The sequence below is a fragment of the Lepus europaeus genome, chromosome 8 (genome assembly GCF_033115175.1).
Source record: "Lepus europaeus isolate LE1 chromosome 8, mLepTim1.pri, whole genome shotgun sequence".
NCBI classification, from domain to species: domain Eukaryota; kingdom Metazoa; phylum Chordata; class Mammalia; order Lagomorpha; family Leporidae; genus Lepus; species Lepus europaeus.
Window position 1 is genome coordinate 107,594,492 of NC_084834.1, and position 27,928 is coordinate 107,622,419.

The 27,928-nt window shown below is 36.8% G+C and overlaps 1 protein-coding gene across 1 annotated transcript; it reads left to right on the forward strand.

The window, feature by feature from the left end:
• The first annotated feature begins 996 nt into the window (after nucleotides 1–996).
• On the forward strand, nucleotides 997–27,781 carry LOC133765691 (sulfotransferase 1 family member D1). Its single transcript, XM_062199230.1, has 7 exons — nucleotides 997–1,144; nucleotides 6,168–6,293; nucleotides 7,050–7,147; nucleotides 15,830–15,956; nucleotides 19,553–19,647; nucleotides 24,849–25,029; nucleotides 27,669–27,781. The coding sequence occupies exons 1-7, from the start codon at nucleotides 997–999 to the stop codon at nucleotides 27,779–27,781; spliced, it is 888 nt and encodes a 295-aa protein (XP_062055214.1).
• Nucleotides 27,782–27,928: the final 147 nt, after the last annotated feature.

Sequence of the window (27,928 nt, forward strand, 5' to 3'; positions counted from 1 at the left end):
AGAGTGCAGGTATCCAGGCAGCAGTTTAGCCTGCTGAATCACAATGCCTGCAGCGATTTTCTGGTTTTAAATCTTGATGTTCAGTGACTTATGAGGGGCTTTAGGAAACCTTGTAACTGAGCTAACTTGATAGTCTCTAATTTGGTAAAATTTTAGAACTAGAACTTTGGAGAAGGAAAATAATTACTCAGCTCATACTAAATTGGGTGGTGGGCATGCTTTGGTGTAGGGCATGGAGTATATTTCAAAATTTTCTACTCCTTATCCAAACAACTAAACAACAAATGAAAATGTCTTTGGTTAGAGTGCTGGTGAAAATATAAAACGACTTCAGATAATCACAAATTTAGTGTTAAAAATTTTGCAGAGCAAGTGGTCTAATGGATAGCCAAGGGTTTCACTTAATTCAAGCTTGTTTTTTTCACCCTGTCATGCCAGTTGGTTGCTCTGCTAGACCCTTGTTGCCAACTACTGCCATAAACCCTCTCTCTCTCTCACACACACACACATACACACACACAAACACATACATACACATTTTCTATCATTCTAGTTGTCTATTGTAGGTAATTTAGATAGAATACTTACCAGGCCACCCTGTCATTTAAGGGAAGGAGATGTAGGCCTGCCCAGAGTTTATAGTTAAGAAAGCACAGTGCATTTATGGAAGTTGTTCAAATTCCACTGCAATAATTGTTAAGATGCTTTCCTCCTGACTCCAAAGTCCAGGAATATTATGACCCAGAACCCTTCACCTGAGTAAATTTCAAATTTACAAAAATGGAAATTACTAAAGTTATGTGGGTTATGAGCAGCACATTTGAATAGAATTGTGCAAGACTGGTAGCTTTCATCCTACGTTATATTCTTGTGTTTTGTGATGTGTGGGACTATGAATTGATATTATTGAATCTAGAGTAAAGACAGCATGTTAAAATATTAGCTTATATTTTAATTTGAACAATGATGCACTTTGTTTAAACTCCAGTCTTTCAAATGGACAGAAATCTGAATGCTTTGAGGAGGGAGTTAGTGGATGTGCAGGGGGTCCCCCTCTTCTGGGGCATTGCCGAGGAGTGGGCTCAGGTGGAGTCATTTGAGGCCCGCCCAGATGACCTGCTGATCTCCACCTACCCCAAGTCTGGTAAGCTATTTTCATTTGCTTGAATTTGATGATTAGAGAATGATTCATACACATGAACCCACTGATCTTCAGGTAACTAGTCGTGTCTAATTTGAATTCATTAAACATTTGTTGAGAAAACATTACAGTAGTTACTGGATTATGTTTGTCTTAAATTAGACAAATTCACTTCCTATTCTGAAATGCTTGCGATTTGATAGAGATTACATTTGAGAGAAAAATTAATGTTTTCTTCCTTTTTAAAATTCAAATAAAAATGTTTGAAACCATATAATTTAATGCTTTGGATACATTACAATATATAAAAATAGTGAAAATGAAATTAAAACATAAGTTTACATTGGTGCAAAGAATTTTGAAATCCATACATAGCATTTTTCTCTAATATTTATTTTCATGAATTTTTTGCATACCCCTTGCATATATTCTAGGGTGTGATCATAACATTGGGTATACTAAGTATATATAAGTATGTGAATATATACACCTTCTCTATGTTTTAAAGTCTAAATATTTTGTATATATTTATATATATATAAGTAAATATTTTCTGACTTCAATATGCAATCTTTGGAAAATATAAAATGCCTCAATATGAATCAGGAGTTTTCCTTTCTTCTTATTTACTTAGGAGTGAGTTTTCTAATTCATCCACAGATAGATGTAGAGATACAGAAGAAAGACAATGCTCTCTCTCAATTAACTTTCTTGATTCTGTAATAGTTCAACTGTTTTAATTACTAAATGATTTAAAGTTGGCTTTCCTTTATATTTCTACTTCATTCTTTAATGGAATAAGTTCTTAATAAGTTCACTGACTACAGGTCTTCTTTTTAGACTAAAAGTAACAAAATTATTTCAAAGTAAAGTGTAACAATTTCTAGGAAGAAAGCCCTAAATGTGGGTTATTTTATTTTGGCAAAATTACTGTATAAGAAATGGCTCCTTAAACCAGAAAATAAACACATTCGCTATACAGACCTTTGTAGATATTTTTAAAAAAGCTTGTTTTGGCAAAACATCTTTCTTTTTTTTTAACTTCTTCATATAGCTCTCTGAACAGTTCACCAGTTCCACATTATTTAAGACCAAAACCATTTTGCATTTTCTTGTTGAAATAGGGAAGGGAAGACAGAAACACATGCTCTTTTGTTTTGCTTTGGGGAATGTTATCAAAAACAGGAAATCATTAAGGTAATCTTTGGAAATTGCCATTATATATATAGCTCAGCTACAAAGATGCTCTTTGAAGTTTATTTTTTTGGACATAATAAAAGCTAGATAGTCACACATAGATTTTTTATTACTTATTTGGAAAACAAAAACACAGAGAGGGAGGGAGCCAGAGAGACAGAGATCTCCCATTTGTTGTTTCAGTTCTCAAATGCCCAAAACAGCTATGGCAGGGCCAGGCAGAAGCCAGGAGCTGAGAACTCAATCTGTATCTCCCATGATACACATAGCTTAATCCCATGCTTTTTGATACTTTAAAAAAAATTCCCTTTACAAGCTACTGAAAACATATCTAAAAGTTATCACATTGATTGATTTGTGACATTCAACCATCCCTGCATACCAGGGATAAATCCCACTTGGTCTGGGTGGATGATCTTTCTGATGTGCTGTTGCATTCTATTGGCCAGACTTTTATTGAGGATTTTTTCGTCTATGTTCTTCAGGGATATTGGTCTGTAATTTTCTTTCTTTGCTGCATCTTTCTCCGGCTTAGGGATTAAGGTGATGCTGGCTTCATAGAAAGAATTTGGGAGGATTCCCTCTTTTTTTGACTGTTCTGAATAGTTTGAGAAGAATTGGAGTTAGTTCTTCTTTAAATGTCTGGTAGAATTCAGCAGTGAATCCATCTGGTCCTGGGCTTTTCTTTGTTGGGAGGGCCTTTATTACTGTTTCAATGTCTGTCTCAGTTATGGGTCTGTTTAGGTTCTCTATGTCTTCCTGGTTCAATTTAGGTAGATTGCATGTATTCAGGAATCTGTCCATTTCTGATAGATTTCCCTGCTTGTTGGCATACAACTCTGTAGTAATTTCTGATGATTCGTTTTATTTCTGTGGTGTCTGTTGTTACATTTCCTTTTTTCATCTCTGATTTTATTGATTTGGGACTTTTCTCTTCCTTTTTAGTTAGTTGAGCCAATGGGGTGTCAATTTTGTTTATTTCTTCAAAAAAACCAGGTCTTCCTTTGGCTGATCTTTTGTAATTTTTTTTGGATTCAATCCTGTTGATTTCTTCTCTGATTTTAATTATTTCTCTTCTCCTACTAGATTTGGGTCTGGTTTGCTGCAGTTTTTCTAGATCCTTGAGATGCGTTGAAAGCTCACTTATTTAGCGCATTTCCAATTTCTTGATGTAGGCACCTATTGCGATAAACTTCCCTCTCAACATTGCTTTTACTGTATCCCATAAGTTTTGATATGTTGTGTTGTTATCCTAATTTACTTCCAGAAAGTTTTGGATTTCTCTTTTGATTTCTTCTATAACCCAGTGTTCATTCAGGAGCATGTTATTCAGTCTCCATGTGTTTGCATACTCTCTAGGGATTCCTGAGTTGCTAATTTCCAACTTCATTCTGCTGTGGTCTGAGAAGCTGCATGGTATGATTCTAATTCTTTTCAATTTGCTGAGACTTGCTTTATGGCCTAGTATGTGGTCGATTCTAGAGAAGGTTCCATGCACTGCTGAGAAGAATGTAAATTCTTTAAATGCAGGATTGAAAGTTCTGTAGATATCTGTTAGATCAATTTGGGCAATGGTGTTGATTAAATCTGCGGTTTCCTTGTTGATAATCTACGGGGTGGGGGGGGTGTATCAATCAATGTGATGTACCACATTAACAAACTGCAGAAGAAAAACCATATGATTATCTCAATAGATGCAGAGAAAGCATTCGATAAAAATCAGCACCCTTCCATGATGAAAACTCTAAGCAAATTGTGTACAGAAGGCACTGGCAAAGACTTCTTGGAAAAGAACCCGGTGGCACAGGCAGTCAAAGCCAAAATTAACTATTGGGATTGCATCAAATTGAGAAGTTTCTGTACTGAAAAAGAAACAGTCAAGAAAGTGAAGAGGCAACCGACAGAATGGGAAAAAAATATTTGCAAACTATGCAACAGATAAAGGATTAATAACCAGAATCTACAAAGAGATCAAGAAACTCTACAACAACAAAACAAACAACCCACTTAAACCCACTTAGGAGATGGGCCAAGGACCTTAATAGATATTTTTCAAAAGAGGAAATCCAAATGACCAACAGGCACATGAAAAAATCTTCAAGATCACTAGCCATCAGGGAAATGCAAATCAAAAAAAAAAAAAAAGAAAGAAAACATATCTAAAAGTTATATCAATACCTTGTTAATTTTGTTATAAGAGACCCAAATTATCTCTTATATGAACTAAATCACAATCTGGTGTTTTTTTCTTTCACAAATGATGGCAAACAAACTGTTCTAATTCAGAGCATACAGTAGCTGAATCAGTATCTTTTTCAATCAAATTTCATGTGCCACATTTTGAACTACTCAATGATAGGAAAGAAATATGCTACAATTTATTTGGAATTTTGTGTGTTCTCTCTCTCTTTATCTCTCCTCTTTGTGAATCATTGTTTGAGATGCAGCCAGATTAGAAAGTAAAAATTTCAAGAATAGTTTTGGTTTGGCTCAACTTTTTAAAAAAATACTATAATTGTCTATGATAGGATAGAGGAGATTACCTAAAACTCATGATTAGGGACAAGAAGGAGAAAGAGATGACCACAAGAAAAGACTAAACAGGAGCTGAAGGTACTTTAGCATCTGGAGCTAATCCAAACATGCATCCATGTGTATATCGTTCTTCAAAAACGTCGCTATATATATGAATTAATTGATTAGTTGATTAGCTAAACTTTTGGTTGCCAGTCATAATTGTTCAACTTAGAGACTATAATTACACATTTGCTAGGAAGGAAAAAAATGCTGAAAGTTAAAGATATTTTTCTCCTGTACTTCATAATTAGTTTTTAAAAAGATTTATTTATTAATGTGAAAACAAGAGCAAAAGAGAAAGAGAGGGCAGAGGAGAGAGGGAAGAGGGGAGGGGGAGAGGGAGAGGGAGAGGGAGAGATATTTTAGATGTACTTATTCACTCCCCAAGTGACTGCAACAGCCAAGATTGGACCAGCTCTTCAACTAGTTGAAGAGGTCTAAGTACTTGGACCTTCTTCCACTACCTTCCAAGGCACTTTAGTAGGAAGATGAATTTAGCAGGAAGTAGAGTGGCTGGGACTTGAACTGGCACTCTGATATGGGATCAGACATCACAAGCAGTTGCTTAACATCACTATGCCACAACACCTGTGCTTCCTAATTATTTTTAGCATTGCCTCAATAAACTGAATGTCATATGTAATTAAGTACCCTAAATCTTCATATCCTTTAGATCAAAAGGCTGGTGAGACACAATATCATAAAGGTCAGAGACTTGATCCACTCTAGGCAATCAGGATGTACTATCTTTATAAGTGACACACTGATTGCCATATACGAAATCTCAACATTTCTTCATTTTCCTTTTTCACATTTTCAGCCATTCTACCAAGTGTTAAACTTTTCCATCTGAAGCATTCATTGCCAATGTCCAATTACTTTTCCATATAATTAATCGGTCTCACTGAAGTTGACTGCTTCCCCCAATCCTGTGTCATTTCAATCAGAAATGTGCTCTGTCATTATTTATACGCTGGATCCTTATTTGCCCCCTTTTCAGTTTTTTTTTTCATGTATTATTTGCTTTAGATTTTACATACACACACGCACACACACACACAAGATGTATTTTTATATTCAAGATATTTAAGGATATCTCCTAGGAAAGGAGACAAGAGATAAAGGGAGTAGAAATTAACTGCACATGTGTTTTAGGTGTTGCAAAGTTTCTCAACATCTACAAGATGCCATTTCATTTCTCTTATGCTCTTTTCAACAGAAAATTTAGAATTTCTCCCACTTTTGCCTACAGGAACAACCTGGATCAGTGAAATACTGGATTTGATCTATAACAATGGGGATGTAGAAAAATGTAAAAAGGATGCAATATATAAACGAGTGCCTTTCATGGAATTTATAATCCCAGGAATCTCAAATGGTATTTTCTTTGCATGTTTCTTTTCACTATAAGAGCACATCTCCCTATCTTTTTGTGATGTCTGGAGGAGTTGTGTTGGACTATGATACAGACAGAGACAGTTGTATCATAAGCATCTATTAAAATAAGAACTGTCATTTGATTATGCCAATAATCTGGTACCCAAAGGTATTATCTGTATAACAGAAGATTTTGATGTAGCATAATTTTCTGAATGAGAATGTGGAAATATTTAAGATTTAAGTATTCTGTGATCATAATATGAAAAATTCAGCATTTGATTCCATCTAGACTTCTATATGTTACTCTTCACAAACTCAGGGTAGTGGATTATAAGAATATATGGTCATGCATTATCAATTTTTTTTTAAAATGAAACACCTCATGGCTTTATTTGGTCTTTGAATTTGAATATGAGAGAGCTGGAAAGGGATTTTGAAGTCTTCTAGTTAAATTTGGTGATCTCATAAATGAAAAAAGGAAGATAACTGAAAAAAATCTGCCCCTCTTGACTCTTGACCAATTTATGAAGCTAATAATGCCATTCTGTACATTGTCAATAAAATAGTTTAACTAAACAAAATTTTTTTATCTCATTATAGATTTCAGGAATATATGAAGCAATAAAACTATGTAACTACATGGCTACATCAAGCCATATAGTGGATTTAGTGTTGAGAAAGACTTAGATTGTGTTATAGATAATCCTTATGATTCCCCATTTCGTATGTAGTTTGCTAATTTTTCTCTTTGTAGGTGTGGAGCAGTTGAACAAAATGCAGTCTCCCCGGTTGGTAAAAACACATCTACCCGTTGATCTTCTCCCTTCTTCATTTTGGAAGAATGATTGCAAGGTAGTAAACTTTGATGGAAAAAGATCCATTGTGTGGTAAACTCTTTTACTGACTGTGCAGAAAGATAACATGAGGGCTTGAATCCCTTGGATAAGCCACTGCACGATTAGTAATGTGTCTCCTTTATTTCAAACATCAAAATAACACCAATGGATTACAATCAGTGCCCAAACTCTTGAGACCCTGTCAGATTTTCTGTCATTTTATCCAAATCTGTCAATCACTCTTCTACTAGTTTTAAAGATAGATATTAACGTAACACTAAAACTGCTTCTCTATATTTCAGCATAATTTTGATCTGGAAATATGGGTTTATTATATTTATTGATAGCTATGTATTAATGCATTCATGGGCTGACTATAAGCTTTTTAATATGCATTTTTATTTGAGCATTACATTTAGGAATAAAAGTGAGTAAGTCCTAAATTTAAGCTTGGTGGCTTTTTGCAAGATGAATATGCCCATGAAACCAGCATACAGATCAATAAAGAGAGCACTACCAGCACTCTAAAAGCTCTGCTCCTGAACACTGCAGTCAATAACGTTTACCTCTATTCATAACCACTATCTTGAATGTTTTCATCATGATTTTGTCTGTAATTATAAAGCATATTCTGTTGAACATTCAATTTATTTCAGTTGACATAATATTTGTGAGAGCTATTCTTTTTTTATTAAACTTTTATTTAATGAATATAAATTTCTAAAGTACAGCTTATGGATTACAATGGCTTACCCCTCCCAAAACTTCCCTCCCACCCACAACCTCTCCCCTTCCAATCACATCATGATTCATTTTCAATTCTCTTTATATACAGAAGATCAGTTTAGTATATATTAGGTAACGATTTCAACAGTTTGCCCCCATATAGCAACACAAAATGAAAAAAAATACTGTTGGAGTACTAGTTATAGCATTAAATAAGAGTGTACAGCACATTAAAGACAGAGATCCTACATAATATTTTTTTAAAAAATTAATTTTCTATGCCATTTCCAATTTAACACCAGGTTTTTTTTTCATTTCCAATTATCTTATATACAGAAGATTGATTCAGCACATAATTAGTAAAGATCTCATCAGTTTGCACCCACGCAGAAACACAAAGTGCAAAAATACTGTTTCAGTACCAGTCATAGCATCACTGCACATTAGACAACACATTAAGGACAGATCCCACATGGGATCTAAGTACACAGTGACTTCTGTTGCTGACTTAACAATTTGACACTCCTGTTCATGGCGTCAGTAATCTCCCTAGGCTCTAGTCATGAGTTGCCAGGGCTATGGAAGCCTTTAGAGTTCACTGACTTTGATCTTATTCCGATAGGGTCATAGTCAAAGTGGAAGTTCTCTCCTCCCTTCAGAGAAAGGTACCTCCTTCTTTGATGGCCCCGTTCTTTCCACTGGGATCTCACTCACAGAGATCTTTCATTTAGGTCTTCTTCTTCTTTTTTTTTTTTTTCTCTTCCATGGTATCTTGGCTTTCCATGCCTACAATACTCTCATGGGTTATTCTTATAGTGTTATTTATTTGTTTGATGCAACTTGCTGGGTCACAAAATGTGAGCAAAATTAGATTGTTAGATATATATTCTCTGTCTCCATTCGTATCTGCTATATCAGAGATTATGGAGGTATGGTCTAGAAAACTGGTTTTTAACAAGACACCTAGAGTTTGAGAATCATTGATATAAGACATTCTTCTATGTGTATGTTAAATTTCACAACTTTCTGATTTGTAGTACTATCAATTGTCAGTTGAATTATTGCCAGTTGTTGGTCATTAAAATAGTGTTACTATGCACATTATTATACAAGTCTTTTATTGTTTATAGGTACAAATTTCTCCAGGTTGTGTATCTTTGGATAGTACTGCTGGATCCTTTTTTTAAAAACTTCTATTTAATAAATATAAATTTCCAAAGTACAACTTTTCAATTACAGCAGCTTTTCCCCCCCATAACCTCCCTCCCACCCACAACCATCCCATCTCCCACTCCCTCTCCCATCCCATTCTTCAGCAATCGATTCATTTTCAATTATCTTTATATACAGAAGATCATCTTAGTATTTGCTAAGTAAATATTTCAACAGACTGCACCCACAAAGACACACAAAGTATAGAGTACTCTCCAACTTTAGTAGATATTTTCTAATAGTTTTTTAAAACATATGCACCAATTTGTAATTTGATCAGCATTGTTTAACAGTTGAGATTAACATGACATATAGCTAAAATATTTAATTTTAGCCCCATTGGGAGAAGTCTTGTGGTATCTTATGGCTGTATTTTGTATTACCCTAATGGTTAAGAAGGTGAAGCCCCTCTGTATGTCTTGTTGATCAGTTAGCTATCTTGACTTCTGAATTACTTTTTTAAGACTTTTGCTTCCTTTTACTATTAAAGTAGATATTTTCTCTATATATTTTCTGGACATAAGTTATTTGATGATATAAATGCACTTCTTCATAACTTGACTCACTCTTTTATTTTTCCTTTGTCACTTTTTTCATAGTGTATTTTAAAGAAGTTCTTAATTTGGAGGTAGGTCATTTTGTCAGCTTTTCTGTTTATGATTAGGACTTTTTGTGTCAGTTTTAAGAGGTGATTTCTCCAAAGTCATGAAGATATTCTATCTTTTGTTTACTGCTAGGGGCTTTACTATTTCAGTCATCACATTTAAACCTAAGTATCTATAACATGAATAGTGCTAGTTATTTTCTTCTGTTAAAATTCCTAATAGAATAGTAACACTGTCTCTCTCATATATACATACACAAACGCATTATTTTCCAAATTTTTGTTGCTCATATATAGGCATGAAATATATTTTATATTTTCATCTTTATCATTCAACTTCGCTAAATTCAATAGAACTGTTAGTTTTTTTGTATATTCCATTCAATCTTCCATATAAATGTTCAATGTTGTCAACAAATGAAAATATTTTTATTTCCTTTTCCCAAAATTGATGCATTTTACTTCTTTAGCTTGCTGTGTTGAATGGACAGAACCACTAATATATTACTAGATAGAAGGGTCTAGAACAGATATATCGCCCTTGATGTTAGGAAAAGTCCATTCAGTACTTTTATTATTTTGCCTTATTAACATGATGGATTTCATTGATTTTCAAATGTTAAAACAAGAGCCAGCGCCTTGGCTCAACAGGCTAATCCTCTGCCTTGTGGCGTCGGCACACTGGATTCTAGTCCTGGTCTGGGCACCGGATCCTATCCCGGTTGCCCCTCTTCCAGGCCAGCTCTCTGCTGTGGCCAGGGAGTGCAGTGGAGGATGGACCAAGTGCTTGGGCCCTGCACCCCATGGGAGACCAGGAGAAGCACCTGGCTCCTGCCTTCGGATCAGCGTGGTGCGCCGGCTGCAGCATGCAAGCCGCGGCGGCCATTGGAGGGTGAACCAATGGCAAAAGGAAGACCTTTCTTTCTGTCTCTCTCTCTCTCACTGTCCACTCTGCCTGTCAAAAAAAAAAAAAAAAAAAAAAAGTTAAAACAAACTTGAACACCTTGCATTTAGTTATGATACACTGCATTTTATATACTTTGAGATTCAATTTAGATTTTTAAAAAAGTTGCATCTTTGCTCATGAAAGATGCTGGAATGCAGTTTTCTTTTGCTGTAATATCTGTGTTATTAGATATAATATCTTTGGAATCTGGATAATGCTGGTCACACTAAGTGATTGGGAAATTATATTAGTCAGCTTTTTAAAATTATTTTTTCTATAATGAAATACCCATGACAAACTACTTATGAAGGAGGGGTTTCATTTAGGCTCATGGTGTTGGAGATTCATTGTCCATGATGAGGCACCTTCATTTTTTTGATACCTGGTGATGGTGTTCTTGTTAGAACACACATCTAGAGGGAGAGTCATGTCAATGTCAATCCTTATAAAAACACCATGATTTGACCTTGGGGATTCCACTGCAACAACCTAGTTATTTCCCAAAATTCCCCATCTCAACATTAGAATTCGATTGAGTTTCTACCCTTCTGGCATTATTAACATAAATTTTTGAGACCATACTTTTTTTTTTTTTTTTAGTTTTTTAGTTTTTTTTTCTTTTTATTTAGTAAATATAAAGTTTCCAAAGTACAGTTTATGGATTACATTGGCTTTCCCCTCCCCCCATAATTTCCCTCCCACTCGCACCCCTCCCATCTCCTGCTCCCTCTCCCATTCTATTCTCATCAAGATTCATTTTCAATTATCTTTATATACAGAAGATCAATTCAGTATATATTAAGTAAAGATTTCATCAATTTGCACCCACACAGAAACACAAAGTATAAAACACTGTTTTCAGTACTACTTATAGCATTACTTCACATTGGACAACACATTAAGGACAGATCCCACATGAGAAGTAAGTGCACAGTGACTCCTGTTGTTGACTTAACAATTTGACACTCTTATGGCATCAGTAATCTCCCTGGGCTTTAGTCATGAGTTGCCAAGGCTATGGAAACCTTTTGGGTTCGCCGACTTTGATCTTATTCCGACAGGGTCATATTCAAAGTGGAAGTTCTCTCCTCACTTCAGAGAAAGGTACCTCCTTCTTTGATGGCCCATTCTTTCCACTGGGATCTCACTCGCTGAGATATTTCATTTAGGTGTTTTTTTTTTTTTGATTGTTTGTTTTTTTTACCAGAGTAGAGACCATACTTTTAACATATGGATATTTGGGGACACCCAAACTAATATACAAACTATAGCAGAAATATTTACTCTTTCTCAATTTTCTGGAAGCATTTGGACAGAATTTTAATCATTTCATTCTTAAATATTGTGTATAATCCACCAGTGAAGGAACCTGAGCCTTCAATTTTCTTCGTCTGTAGTGCTTTCTTTATTGAAAATTACAAATTTAAAGTATTTAAAAAAAGAAGAATATTCATATTATATATTTTCCCTTGTGAGAGCTGTGGTAATTTATATTTTTCAAAAGCTAATTATTTCTTTTCAGTTGTCAATTTTTTGCAATAAAGTTGTTCATAATATTTTAATATATTTTAACATCTTTATACTCTGTACAGAATTATTTTTCTAATTTTTTACATTTTCTATTAGTTATTTGAAAAAGAGTGATGAATCTAACTATAATTTTTCCAATTCTTAATGGACTTTTATCTGCCTCAGCTTCTTATGAGCAAAATTATTGAATATCCATATAATCAAAACATTTATGGAAATGTGACAATTTATGTGCCAGATATTGTGATAAGCATTTAGATACAAACATAAATAGGACATTCTTGGCCATCTAACAGCAAATTTTTTTTGTTTAATATCTACAGATACTGTTGAATTTCTTCAGCACATCAATTACTTCCCTATTCTCATATTAGGCAATGATTTAAAACAACTAGTAACTTTCATCCCATATAGCTTAGACTACCTCAAATAGAATAAGAAAAATATGAGTTTATATGGAAAATAATTACATATCAGCAAAATAAGTGCTAGTAAGTAGATGAGATGAAGAAATTCTCTGAAGCAAATATGTCCAATCTACAAAGAAAAATGTGATCAGCATTGTAAAGAGAGAAGAAGTTTTTTGCTTTTTTTAAGGATCACAGGACATTTTGCAGCAAGAAAATGTTGTGTGCATGGAGTAAGGATTGTAAAACAACAAGGTCTGTCAGAGATCTACAAGTGGGTGCACAAGGCTAAGTACAATGTGTAAATGTAGAGTAGTGGAAATAAATCTGGGTTGCAGGCTGTCACCAAATTCCTAGGTCCAAGAAAAGTGATCAGATAATGTCTTCACTCAAAGAATATTAATAAAATAAGCTTAATAAAATAAGCAAAATGACTGTTGTCTTTTCTTTGAGAAGTTGGTGATTTTGCATTCACCCTTGCTGTAATTATGGAAGACATTTTTGTATATGTGTTTGTATAACTTTTTTTCCTTCCAAATCTAATAAGAATCAAAAGATGTAATGAAGTAGGGATATGACTTATTATTTGAATCTCAGAGGTAAAAAGCTACACAGGCCCCCAGAAATGCATGTCTTGCAATTAGCTGCACTGGAGGACATCATTTAAAATCCTCCTCTCTGCACTGAAAAAAGCCAAGATTTAGTAAACAAGTTGTAGGTGAGGATGATCAAAAAAGAAAATCATTGATTAGTTCATGGCTGTAGTCTCTTGACATTGAAATAGATAGCCGGCGCCCGTGGCTCACTAGGCTAATCCTCCGCCTTGCAGCGCCGGCACACCGGGTTCTAGTCCCGGTCGGGGCACCGGATTCTGTCCCGGTTGCCCCTCTTCCAGGCCAGCTCTCTGCTGTGGCCAGGGAGTGCAGTAGAGGATGGCCCAAGTGCTTGGGTCCTGCACCCCATGGGAGACCAGGAGAAGCACCTGGCTCCTGCCATCGGATCAGCGCGGTGCGCCGGCTGCAGTGCGCCAACCGCAGCGGCCATTGGAGGGTGAACCAACGGCAAAAGGAAGACCTTTCTCTCTGTCTCTCTCTCTCTCACTGTCCACTCTGCCTGTCAAAAAAAAAAAAAAAAAAAAAAAGAAAGAAAGAAAGAAATAGGAATAATCTAGGAATGTTTGTAGGATTTATTATTTTCTTAGAGGTTCACATCAACAAAAGTCTCCAAGTCTTACAACTCTATATTCAATCTTTTGAAAATATCTTTCCAGCCATTCTCTGTCTATTGCAATCTTAGCGAATATAACAGCTACTATGTCTTCTGCTTTTTAGTTGGAAGAGAAAGAAGATCTCTGATCCTACTTATACGAAAGAAGATTTTTCCTGAACACATTTTCCCTTAAAATTGTATTTTTGGCATAGGTGGCAGGGTCCTCAGTAGCAAGTGTGCTTCTTGGAAGAAGTAGGTGTCATGGATTTCACTGGATTTGTATGAAAACCTAATTCCCAACAGCTATAATAAAGCCAAATTAAAGGGCAAAACAATGGGGAAAATACCTCTATCGCATTTCTAAGATCTCCAGCTGTCCCTCCCATCATAGTCTCAGAAGCCTAGAACAGCAGAATTGTCTGCTACAACAGGAAATCCAGCTCTGAAAATCTTGCTGGTGAAATTATCAGAGGCCCCTGCAGCTAGAATTCAAGCAGGTCTAGGGTTGGCTCCTACTTGTGGCAAATCTTGGTATTATTCATCTGATGCTTGTCCTTTACAAGCGCAGATGGCAAAAGTTAAGGGATCATGGTAGCTTCTACTAAGATTTCAATGGTCAGCCTGGGAAGGCAGGTGGAGTTTTGCTGAAGGACTGCAGCACCTGCATGGAGTAATGTATAGTGGAGCTGTGAGAAAAGAGTGGCAGCGGAGACCCCAGGAAAGTAATTGTGCCAGCCAAGTGATGTAGTTACTGAGAAAAACCATAGGAAGTGTGCTGAGCTGGCTTGAGAAAGAAGACGATATCAGCAGGCATCCTTTGAAAGCAGCCATGTGGGCAGAGACCAGTAGAACTGTGGAGGCAGAGGAGCCTTCACCTAGATTTCAAAGGGGGCTCAGACAAGCATTGGAATCACTGGAAAGGATCCTCCAGTCGGGCAAGGCCAAGAGTGGAAATAGGATTGGAGTTGACACAGACAGTCTGCACCATGGCATTGCCAGGTGGAGCTGTACAGATGAAACTCCCACCTGTGGAAACTGACACCTGGACTGCCACCAGTAGAACTGTAGGAGTGGGGCTGCCCAATATTTGGGAGCCATGAACCCAGCACCGTGTGTGTGTCTGGGATTCTTGATGTGGAACTTTAGGGCTTAATGTCTGTCCTGCTAGTTTTTAGTCTTGCTTTTTCTCAGTCCTTTCCATTCCTTGTCTCTCCTGTTTGGAATGGAAAGGTATTCCCTGTGTCTGCGACACCATTGAATTTTGGAAGTAACATGCTCTTGATTGTACAGGTTTACAGTTAAGAAAGATTGCTTTGGGCCTAAGATGACAGGTGATTGAACCATAGACTTTTGAATTAATGAGGGGCTAAGTTAAGACATTGGACTTCATGGGATGGGATGAATGTATGTTAAATGTGAAGTAGACATGAGTTTTGGAGAGTCATGGGTGGAGTGCCATGGTTTAAACAGGATTTGGTTTCCCAGACTCAACAGATGTTTAAACCCCCAAAGCCTTATGTTAATTGCTAATGAATTAATGTTGATGGTTGATAAGGTGGGGACCTGATCTAATTATAGTGGCTAGTGGAAAGTCTTTAGGTGAGAGCCTGCCCTGTTTATTTAAGTCAAGTGCAGCCTAGTTTCTCTCTCTGCTTCCTGGTTCACCATGTAGTTGCTTGTCCATTTGATTTGAACTTGTCCACCTGAATTTGAACTCTGAAGCTCCAAAACATAAGCCAAAGTTAGCCTTTTCTTTCCCAAGAAGCTCCATTTGGATATTTAATTAATTAAAGCATTGAAAGGCTGACAAATGTAACCATAATTCTCATATACTTCATTTCTCAGGTTTCAGGAGATGTTCTCAAAGGCTAAAGAGAAATCAAGGATGTGAAGACAACTCATTGTGTTAAATCAATTAACAGCTATGCACATGCTCTATTGGTGCAGATATAAATGCCAAGATGAGTAATATTAAAAAGGAAATAAACATTTTATCAATGTAAGAGAAATTTACATATTATTAGAAAATAGAAATGAAATCTGATGTCTCTTGTCTCCCAACAGATGGTCTACATGGCACGGAATGCCAAAGATGTGGCTGTATCTTACTATTATTTCTACCAGATGGCAAAAATGCATCCAGACCCAGGCACCTGGGAGGAGTTCCTGGAGAAATTTATGGCTGGGAAGGGTGGGTCCAATTCCTCCCTTAATAGTGGAGTTCTATAATAAGATGTCTTTTATTCAGATATAAAGTTTAAATACAAAACTTGTATTTATTATAAACATCGTATGTACCCAGCACTCCACTAATGCATTGGGAGACTATAGAGGAAGCAAAATATATTGTCATCTCTTTCTATAAAGGACTGTTTGGGACTATGTGACCCTCAGATTTCTTAGTCCTTAGTCTCATTTTTCCATCATTACTGCTATTTATCTAAGTATTTTCCTTTCTTGCTGCCCTTGTTAGCTTTAATTTTATATGTATTTCTTGGACACTCTTTTCTCTACTTTCACTTTTATTAAACTGAAAATTCTGAGTGTAAGTTTTGTCCCTAAGATTCTGTTCCTCTATCCCTGGATTTTATTATTCAGGAAAACATTTTCATATCAATGGTATAACCCTATTAGCAATTCTTATGTAAATACTGTATTATAAAAACTTTCTTTGAGGTAAATGCATGTCAATGGAATCTGGGATAGATTTACTCCTGCCACTGCTTGAACTATCCTTTGTCAGTAAAATATCATCCTCATTGTTTTTATTATTAAAGGTGAATTATTCTTAGTTCCAAATACCCTCTACTTCCTCCATAGCACTTTAAAAAAAATATTTACTTTGATTTTATTTTTAAGACAAAAGGCAGAGAGACAGAGACAGAGAGACATCCTTCATTCTCTGATGTTCCCTAAATGCACACAGCAGCATTGGCTGGGCAAAGCTGAAACCATCAGTTGGGAGTACAATCCTGGCTTCCCATGTGGGTGGTAGGAACCCAACTACATGAGCTTTCCCCTGATGCCTCCAAGAGAATATATAGCAAGAAGCTGGAATTGAAAGTAGACCCAGTGTCTAAACCCATGTACTCTGAAATGGGATGCTGGCATCCCATGTGTAGTGGTAACTACTGCACCAAAAACCTGACGCCACTTCGCTTTCTTAACTTCTCCATTCTTATGACTTCCTGCTCCCTCTTTTCATAACATTCATTCTCTGCATTATTCAGTACCTGCCACATTTCTTTTACAGTTTTTATTTAATAGAAGATATATTGTATATAGGGGCTACTGTAACAAAATAGACTGAGTGACTCACATCTGAAGGCTGGAAGTTCAAGACCAAGGTGCCATAGGATTTCTTTCTTCAGAGGTCTTTCTCTTTGGCTTGTGCATGGTCATCTTTGACCTGTGTCCTCATGTGGTCTTCCCTTTGTGTGTGTGTCTATGTACTAATTTCATCACTTTTCAAATTGAATTTGTGCTCACCTTCATGACCTAATTTTAACTTACTTCCACAACGACTTAATTAGTCTTCAAATACAGTTGTAGGCTGAGGTTCTGGGATTTAGGATTTCAACATATTGAAATTTATAGGGACAGACTTCATCCACAGAACTCTGCCCTCTTCCTCCCACCCTAATTCCATGTTCTACTCACATGCAAAATACTTTCAGCTCATCCTAAAAGCCCTAAAATCTTAGCCCAATCTGACATCAGTGTCTTATCTAAATAACATTTATCTATGGGTGGTACTTAAAGTATGATTTATCCTGAGACAAAATCCCCCTCCAGCTGCAAATCTATGAAGCCAGATAACAAGTTATCTGTTCCCAAAATACAAGGATAAGACAGGCATAGGATACACATTCCCATGCTCCCCCACTCAATACTGTCTCTTCTGCCTGATGGGTCCATGGTGGTGGTGGTCCCACTCCATCAGCTTTGGAAAGCTGCCATGTCCATGTTCCTGAGCCTGGGCCCTGTGGGCCTACTGTGGCAATGACAGTGCTGATGGCTTATGACTCTTCTTCAGAGTCAATCTCTCTTTATTCTGATTGTTCAAGCGTGGTTGAAGCCAGGATGCTCTGCTGGCTTATTACCTGCATGTAGAATCCCAGTCTTCCCTCATTTCATTCTGCCTTTGCTCTCTTCATTCCAAGCTGGCAGAGTTTTTCCTGAGATGGCTGTTCGGATCTGCGGTTCACATCCCTAATCTCGTTAATAAAGATTTTCCACTTCCAGCTGCACCCTTGGTGTTCTCTGTAAAGTACACTTAATACAAGTATTTTCTGGTACTATGAATGAATGGAGAAATTTTCTTCTTCCAGTTCTGATTTTATATTAATAATGCCTTTTCTATTATATCTCTCATACTGCATTATACTATATAAGCAGCAAGGATAAACCAAAATAAACCTTCAACATTTTGCTTAAAATATACTCAACTGAATGCCCAAGTTCATCACTTATAAGCTCTACTTCCTAAGAAACACTAGAACACAGTTTGACCAGGTTTCTTTTTTCTCCACTTTGTAATAAGAATTTCTTCTTCTAATTTGCAAATAACATATTTTTCACTCAGTCTGAGACTTCACCAGCATCCATTTAATGTTCAAAGTATTTCACTTAATCTCTGTGTGTTTTTTTTACCAACATTCCGTTCAGGAGGAAATATGTATCAGATGATAGTAGAAGCTTTCTGTACAACTTTCTTTTCTTTTTGAGTCTTCACCACAAGGTTTAAAATCCGTATTTCTACCCACTATGTCTTAAAAGCAATATAGACCAGCATTTTGTCACAGTGACTTAAATCCCTGCCTACAATACTAGTTTCTCATTTGAGCTCCTATTCAAATCCTGGCTGCTCAATTTCCAATCCAGCTCCCTGCTAATGCACCTAGGAAAGTAGCAGCAGATAGTCCAAGTGCTGCCACCCACATGGAGACCTGGAGAGTTTCAGGCTCTTGGCTTTGGACTGCCCCAGTCCTGGCCATTGTAGTCATTTGGGGAGTTAATCAGCTAATGGAACATCTCCACCTCTTCCTTCTCTTTTTCTATCTCTGCCTTTCAAATAAATGAAATAAATCCTTAAAAAAAAAAAAAGAAATGTAGAGATTTTCTAGCTCACACATCAAAACTCTTCTAGACTCTCTCCATTATCCAATTTCAAAGCCACCTCCAAGTTTTTGGTATTTGTTACAGAAGAACCTCACTTTCCAATTTCAAAATCTATACCAATTTGCTAAAGGTGGCGTAACAAAATTCTATAAACTCAATATAAACAACATAAGTTATTTTCTCATAGTTCTGGAGGCTAGAAGTCCAAGATCAAGGTGTCATCATGCCTGATTTCTTCTGAGGCCTCTCTCCTGGGCTTGTAGATGGCTGTCTTTGTTCTGAATGTTTTCTTCTTACAGGGACACAAGTTGTATTGATTTAAGGCCCACTTTCAGGATCCAATTTCTAATTTATCTCTATTATGACCCTATCTCCAAATACAGTCACATTCTGAGATACTAGGAATTAGCAGCTCAACACAGTTAAAACCATAACAGTTAAAACTCATAACAGTTAAAACCATAACAGAAGTCTTTTTTTCTGTCCAAGTAGTTGTAATCCAATGAAAAAAAGATTATTCCACATTCTTCTGTGAGAGTTACCATTCCTCATTCTTGAAATACTATGTAGTCAATGTGTATTGATAATGATAACTTAAAGTGACATTTGTCGTCTTGCTTCCCATAAATAGTTGTGATTTTACAAACATTTTGTCTTCAATTTCAGTATGCTTTGGTTCCTGGTATGACCATGTGAAGGGCTGGTGGGAGAAAAGAAAAGATTATCGCATCCTTTACCTATTTTATGAAGATATGAAAGAGGTAAGAAGCAATTATGGAATTTTTTTTTATTTTTGAAAGACATCTGTGATTCAATTTTGTATCACACATTCCTTCCAGTTGGTCTATTCATATGGCTGATCTACTGCTTCATTAACTGTGTCTTAAAAATAGATTTTGTTTCCATTTACTCCTTCTACTACTGTTGCTTCCCACTCTAGTCCAGACATTTATCCCAGCTCACTTGGATGACTCAGATTGCTTCTATTATCCACTCAGAGATGATGTTTTAAAACCTAAATTAGAATGCTCATATATCCACTTCCTTTTACTATTTTTCAGTGGATTTGATCCATACTGTAATATGAAGCCATTTAGATAATTTACAGACTTTGACATTATTTAGTGTCATCTATCTCTCCAGCTTCTCCTTGTACTACCTTCCAATTCCTTATTGAGTCTACAGTAGACATATTCTTTTTACTATTTTCCCACTAACCTTTTCTCATGATGAAAGTATTTATCACCTAAATTCTGACTCTTACTGGCATTGAGATCAGTATTTAGGTTTTTATTTTATTGTTGTTACTACTGTGAATTACCTGAGGTTTGGTAAGTTCTGAAGAAAATAAGTTTATTTATGCTCTTGGTTCTAGAAATTCAAGGACAGAGAGCAAAGTCTTCTGATGCCCTTCTTTTTGGCAGAGTTGTGAGGTGATGCAGAATATTACATGACAAGAAACAGAGAGCACATATATGTGCTTGTGTCTGTTGGTTTTCTCTTTGTATTCTAATGAAGCCATCAGAATTGAATCTGGTGCTGGTTGGAATGGGGGAGGGGGGAGAATACACCCTAATGACTTCACCAAAACCTAACTACTTTCCAAACATACAATCTCAAAACATTATAGTTGGATCAAGTCCCTGCCCTCCTTAAAAACATTTATTTGTTTTCATTTGCTTGAAAGCCATAGAAGGAGAGAGGGAGGGAGGGAGGGAGGGCTGAGAGAAAGAGAGAAGGGAGAGTGTTTCCATCCATTGGTTCACTCCCCAACATCTGCAATAGCCAGGACTGGGTCGTTCTCTGATGTGTGTAACAGAATCATTTGAAACATCATGTACTGATTCCCAAAACACATTAGCAATTAGCTGGATGAGAAGTGGAGCAGCTAAGACTCAGACTGGCACTCCTACAAGGGATGTGGGCATTCTAAGCAGAAGCTTAACCCACTGGCCAAAACGCCTGCCCCTCCATCCTCTTAATACTTTACAATGAGGATTAAAATTTAACACATGAAGTTTTGGAAGACACTCAAATCATGTTTAAATCATAATTTTTTTTCTGGCCTCTAGGGTTTTATATCTTTCCCTTAAAGTAAAATGTAATCATTCATCTCCAAAACTCCTCACATCTTAATTCAGTCCAGCATTAATTCAAAGTCCAAAGTCATATCTGAGACTTCATATAAAATTTGTTTCATTTGTGAGCCAGGAAAATTAAAACACATTATCCATGTCCAGCATAAAAAGTAGGACTGTTTCTACAAAAAACTTTCCTATTCTCAAAGAGAGGAATATATAAGTAGGATGGAGTAGTTGGCCCCAAGAAAAGCCAAAGCCCAGAGGCAAAAAACTTAAACCCTAATCTTGCACATGGTGGCAAGGGGAAGGCTTGGAAGGCATCCAGCCTCCTGGCTTTGCTGGTTGCAGGCCAAATGGCTGCTCTCTGCAAACGCAAGCTGAGATCAGCAGCTTTCCCAGGTGGTTGGGGCACACTGCTGGATGCTCCACCTTTCTGGAGTCTCCACTGCAGCTACATTCCCACAGCTCTACCAAGATGACCCCATCAGCAGCCTTCTGAAGGACACAGCCCTGCATCAGCTTCTGGCTGGCTTCCCAGGCTCTCCTTTGAAATGCCAGTGAGAAGAGCCATGACCTACAGTCTCTGCATTCTGCATGCCTGTAAAATCAGTTCCTAATGGATTCCAAGATCTTCCACTGATATAAACTGTGCCTGGGCCTGCCTGAATGAGTGCTGCAGTGGCTGCAGGGAGCTCCACCAGAAAGCCAGAACAGCAAGGCAATCCTGGGCTCAGGCAGTGAGCATGTTTAGAGTGGTCTGGTGTCTTATGAAATGAACCTGTTCTGGTCAGTTTCTGGGTCTGTGATGGGAGGGTGACCTCTAATATTTCTGAGATGACTCCGAAGCCTTTTTTTCTGATTGCCCCGCTGCAAAGGCACTAACTCCCTTTTATCTGTAAAGATCTCTTAAGCAAGCAATTCTCAGCTAAACCCTTCCACACTTTTATTTTGCCCCTTCCCTGACCAGACTATGAATTTCCAAAATCTTTCTTCTTTGCTTGTTTTTGTTCCCAAGTCTTACTACAAATATAACTAAAAACATCCAATAATATCCACACCAAAATCTAAATGATTTGGTTTGAAATTTTGTCCAACAAATACATTAGCCTATCATTTTATAGTTTTTTTCTTCTACAACGTCTTTCAGTATGTATACGCAGTGCAGCCAGGTTCTTAGTTACAATATGACTTTAGTCCAATTCCCATTGGAATCTGCATTTTCATCATCATTCTGGCCATGTTCACTTATTCAGTCTCTCACATGTTCTAAAACCTATTCAGAATTTTCCATGATGCTCTATTTAACTTTATTCTAGACATTTATAGCCTGCTTCATCAAATTATTCCAACTTTTGCAATTCTCCATTTCCAAGGCTGCTTTCACATTGTTGGGCAGAGTTACAGCAACAGGCCCATGTTTCCATTATTATTATGACATGCTTGAGGCTGGCATTGCAGCTCACTAGGCTAATCCTCCACCTGCGGTGCCGGCACCCGGGTTCTAGTCCCGGTTGGGATGCAAAATTCTGTCCTGGTTGCTCCTCTTCCAGTCCAGCTCTCTGCTGTGGCCCGGGAGTGCAGTGGAGGATGGCCCAAGTGCTTGGGCCCTGCACCCACAAGGGAGACCAGGAGGAAGCACCTGGCTCCTGGCTTCGGATCGGCATAGCACGCCGGCCGTAGCAGCCATTTGGGGGGTGAACCAATGGAAAAAGAAGACCTTTCTCTCTGTCTCTCTTTCTCTCACTGTCTAACTCTGCCTGTCAAAAAATGCTTGAGTAGGTTTTTTTTTTTTAACTTTTATTTAATGAATATAAATTTCCAGTGTACAGCTTATGGATTACAATGGCTTCCCCCTCCCATAACTTCCCTCCCACCCGCAACCCTCCCCTCTCCCGCTCCCTCTCCCCTTCCAGTCACATCAAGATTAATTTTCAATTCTCTTTATATACAGAAGATCAATTTAGTATAAAGATTTCAACAGTTTGCACCCACATAGAAACACAAAGTGAAACATACTGTTTGAGTACTAGTTATAGCATTAAATCAAAATGTACAGCACATAGTAGGTTATTTTTACAAAAAGAAGTGTTTTATTTTTGACTCATGATTCTGGAGGTGCAGGGTCAAAAGGTCACTTCTGATGCTCTTGCTGGCAGAGATCTGAGGTGTGGCACATCATATGGCAAAAGACAGGGAGCACATGTGTATGTCTGTGTGTCAGTTTTGTCCTATTCCTTTATTTTTGTAAGTTAATTAATACTTAATCACCGGTATTCTATCCCAATGCACTTATTGATTGCTAATATCTCTCTGCAGGTCCCACTCCTAAACAACATAGAATTAGTTTCTATCCTTGAAGAGGGCCCTCAAATCATATTATTCAAATCATATCTATACACATAGTAAAAACTGAAGTCTGTGCAGGTGAAACCTTATTTATCTTTGTACATTTGGTCAGGGATCTGTAGCCTTGAATCACCCATATCTTGATAGCTTAGGTTTTGTAAATTCTTTTAAGAAAGAAATCTCTCCTATCCATATCTGAGTTGAGAAATCTATTCCGAGTGTAGGGAAATCACATCACTCAGCTAAAATAACTCTTTAGCTAGATTCTCAATTTCTTATACATCTTTAAAATTAAAAAAAATATATATATATATTTATTTATTTATTTGAGTTACAGAGAGAGGGAGAGACAGAAAGACAGAGAGAATTCTTCCATCTGTTGGTTCATTTGCCAGATGGTGTCTATGGCCAGTGTTGGGTCAGGTTGTAGCCAGGAGCCAGGGCCTTCATCTGCCTCTCCAAGATGGATCATTCAGGAAAGCTAAATTTTTGTTTGTCTCTGACTGATTTCTCCTTATTACTAAGATTATACCTCTCTGCCTTAGAACACTTTCCTGATGGGCAACAGGACACAACACTTTGGCCTGAATACCATCCTTTCATTGTATCTAATATGCTTTCCTATGGCCAGTCTGAAGCACATAGAGGGGATATAATAAGAAACATTTCTTAGGGATTTCTCCTCCTCACCATTCCCTAGTCTGGGGAATTGGTAAGGTTTTATTTTCCTCCTCATCTACTTCTATTATCAAAAATCTATATAAGTGTGAAAGGAAGGATATCTTCTTTACTCCATAAGAAACTTTTTGTTATAGGTGATCGATTTATGATGATAGATGTGCTAAAATAGTATACCAAGTGGTTTTGAAAATTACTTCTAAGGATAATAGTAGTTTACTTTGTCTTTTGCTATTCTCCAGGTCAATTCTAGTTTTGAGTGTGAAAAATTGAATCTTGTTTTCTTTTTACTTTATTTATTTTTTTGACAGGCAGAGTTAAACAGTGAGAGAGAGAGAGACAGAGAGACAGAGAGAAAGGTCTTCCTTTTCTGTTGGTTCACCCCCCAAACGGCTGCTACAGCCGGCGTGCTATGCTGATCCGAAGCCAGGAGCCAGGTGCTTCCTCCTGGTCTCCCTTGCGGGTGCAGGGCCCAAGCACTTGGTCCATCCTCCGTTGCCTTCCCGGGCCACAGCAGAGAGCTGGACTGGAAGAGGAGCAACCAGGACAGAATTTTGCATCCCAACCGGGACTAGAACCCGGGTGCCGGCACCGCAGGTGGTGGATTAGCCAAGTGAGCTGCAGCTCTGGCCTCTTTTTACTTTTTAAAATAAATTTTAATATCCTTTCAGTTACATGGTTGTCTGGTTTAACCAAGGATAGAATAAAAAGTTGGAAAAACAAAATGAAAAGTGCACGCTAAAGCCTAAAATTGTCTCCTGCAATACAATGGCAAATGTAGGGCCTTGTTAAAACCATTCTCTTGCCTGTGGCCAGATCTACCAGTAATTATTGTTTTTCCTTCCTAATTTCTTTAGGATCCAAAGCTTGGAATGCAGAAGTTGTTACAGTTTCTAGAGAAAGACATGCCAGAACAAACCGTGGATAAAATCATTTATCATAGCTCTTTCAATGTGATGAAGCAGAACCCTACTGCAAATTATACTACAATGGGGAAAGAACTGATGGATCATTCTGTGTCTCCTTTCATGAGAAAAGGTGAGGATGTCATATACTAGTTTGTGTTCAGTTTTCTAGACACATAATGAAAAGTGTAGGTGGTCAGATAAGTTGAATATTATAAGAGTTAGAAAGAGATTGAATATGCTGAAAATAGAAAAAAAATTAAAAACCTTAAGGGAAAAAATATGTGGCTAATACATTCTATCTGCTGCAAGTCTAACATGCAAGATGAGCCATCTGATGAGAAATGCTTCTTCAATAGGCTGTGCATCAAAAAACATGAGTCTTGGCACCCATTGTTATATAAGAAGAATGTCCTTAATTTTTCCAAATTATCAAGATCTTTTCCTTCTTAAAAATTTTACTGTGCTAGGCAATTAGCTTAAGTTATTTTATTTTTAAAGATGTATTTATTTATTTATTTATTTATTCAAAAAGCAGAATGACAGAGAGTGGGGAGACAGTGAAAGAAATCTTCCATCTGTTGTTTCACTCCCCAAATGACTGCAAAAGTCGTCTGTGTCACGTTGAAGCTAGGAGCCAGGAACCCTACCCTGAAATCCCACATGAGCAGCAGAGGACTGAGTACTTGGACCATCCTCTACTGTCTTCCTAGGCACATTATCAGAAAGTTGGATTAGAAGTGGGATAGCCAGTTCTCAAACCAGTGTTCTGATATGAGATTTGCACCACAACACTGACCTCATTCAAATTATTTTAGACATACTAATTAATGAAGCAAAATGTCAAGTCATTAAAGTTATTGTTAGGATTAGTGTAAATCATTGCATCATCACCATTAAAATCAATACATCGCATCATACACAAAATAGATCTTTAATAAATATATGCTGAGTGAAGAGAGAGAGAGAGAGAGAGGGAGAGAGAGAGAGATGTTTATAGTCTTAAGTTATGTTGTTGCTTACAAGAAACAATCCCAAGAATCTCAGTGGCTTAACACAAGACTTATTTAAGTAGCATGTTGGTGAATTCTGGTCACCTGTGGCTGCTACAGTTTTGTTTGGTTCTCCTGGTATCAGCTTTTTGTGTCTTCTGGCTTTTTAAAACCTATACTTAAAGAGCTGCTCATATGTGAGATATGTCCAATATCACAACTGAGCAGAAGAGCAAGAGGGCTGATGGGAACTTGCAATGTCTTTTAAAGTTTCTTTTCAGATGTGGTGTATGTCACACATAATAAATTTCATTGTTCAAAGTACATAGAAATCTCATGTCTAAAGTGAATGAGGAAGGAAGAATCATATAACATGATGATGGGCAGAGATGTGAAACTTATGGTGAAGAAGGGATTGAATAATTATTAACAATAATAAAATCTGAGACAGTTTTGGAGAGACAAGTGTTGTAGTGAGAGGCTATAAAGAAACTATTAAGGGTAATTTCAATTATTATTTGTCTTCATAGATCCTGAAGGCTTTCATTTTAAAAACTAGTTAGGAAATAAGCAGGAATGTGGATAAACCTTTCTGAGAATAGCCGCATCTCAACCAGTCATGACTGTGCTTCACAGTAGGCTGTTTGGCAACATTTGGAGGCGTTTCTGATTGTCACAACTGGAGCTAGGCTTTTGGTATTGAACAGAAAGATGCAAAAGATACTGCTAACCACCCCATCATGCACAGAACAGGCTTCCTGACTCCAACGAAGAATTCACTGGCTCTAGAGGTCAACAATGGAGATCCACACAAATAAAATGGAAAAGTTGAGAAACTCTGAGCCAAATTGGCATATGGTTATCCCTCAATATCTGTAAGGTATTACTTCCAGAAACTCCTTGGGATACAAAAATCCATGGATGCTCCAGCCCTCCAGTCTTCCATGTGATAAAATTATACAGTATTGACATTTAGCCTATACACATCCCTCTATATGCTTTAGATTGCTTATAATAACACGGTTGTTCTATTGTATTGTTTAAGGAGTAATGATAAGAAATGCGTGTGTACATGTTTAGCGTGTTAATTTTTTTTCTGAATAGTTTGAACCCATGGTTGATAGAATCCACAGATCCAGAGTCCATGAATACAGAGGAGTGACTAGTAATTGTGGCATGTTTGCTTTCTTTTTTCCTTCTAAATTTCAGTCTCTAAATGTGCCGTCTATGTTATCCTGTGGGATATTCTATTAAAATACCATTTTTTTTAACCAGTAAGTCATTCCAAATATAGTGTCCTATATTAGTTAAAGGGTTTTGATGTCATTAATATTTTGAAGACTGAGCCATCTTCTATGAAAGAAATTTAGTTAATTATATTTAATCAAGAAATTTCTAATCTTTGTTTCATATATTATCATTTGCCTTTGGAAATTATCATTTTAAGACTACTAATTTTTTTTGTTTCCTTTGTTAGTCAAGCTCTTGAAACCTTGGAATCAGTATTATGAGACATTGAGATTTTTCATAGTGACATTCCTTTAAGCTATGCAAATAATCATTTCTTTACGTAAAGTGCTGGAAAAATCTGTGGGGAATTTTGGAGAACTAAGAAGATGTAGGAATCTAGGGGTGCCATAAAAAGAGGTGAAGATTTGATGATGGCACAGATTCTAAAATAAAATGTTTAGAAAGATGTGTTGTGATTCCAATTAAAACAAATTCCACAAGAAAAATTTTGCAATAATCTCAAATGTTCAATTTTAAATTTTCTTTTCAGGTATTTCAGGAGACTGGAAAAATCAATTCACTGTAGCTCAGTATGAGAGATTTGAAGATGATTATACAAAGAAAATGGAAGAGTCTACACTGCAGTTTCGGTCAGAGCTCTAAGAAATATTTATTCTTCTTCATCCTTTAGGGGGCACCTGAAGTCAAAGAAAAAATATCTTAAAAGAGTTTGTGAAAGAAAATTCTGCATGTAATTTTCCTTATTTATTTAAATAAGTGGTTTATAATAGAACAATAAAAACAATTCAA

Bases quoted from the DNA above. Each gene is read 5' to 3' on its own strand.
- LOC133765691 (XM_062199230.1), top strand. From the start codon at position 997: ATGGACAGAAATCTGAATGCTTTGAGGAGGGAGTTAGTGGATGTGCAG. The intron at 1,145-6,167 runs GTAAGCTATTTT...TTTTGCCTACAG, and splicing joins CTCCACCTACCCCAAGTCTG to GAACAACCTGGATCAGTGAA. The intron at 15,957-19,552 runs GTGGGTCCAATT...CTTCAATTTCAG, and splicing joins GAAATTTATGGCTGGGAAGG to TATGCTTTGGTTCCTGGTAT.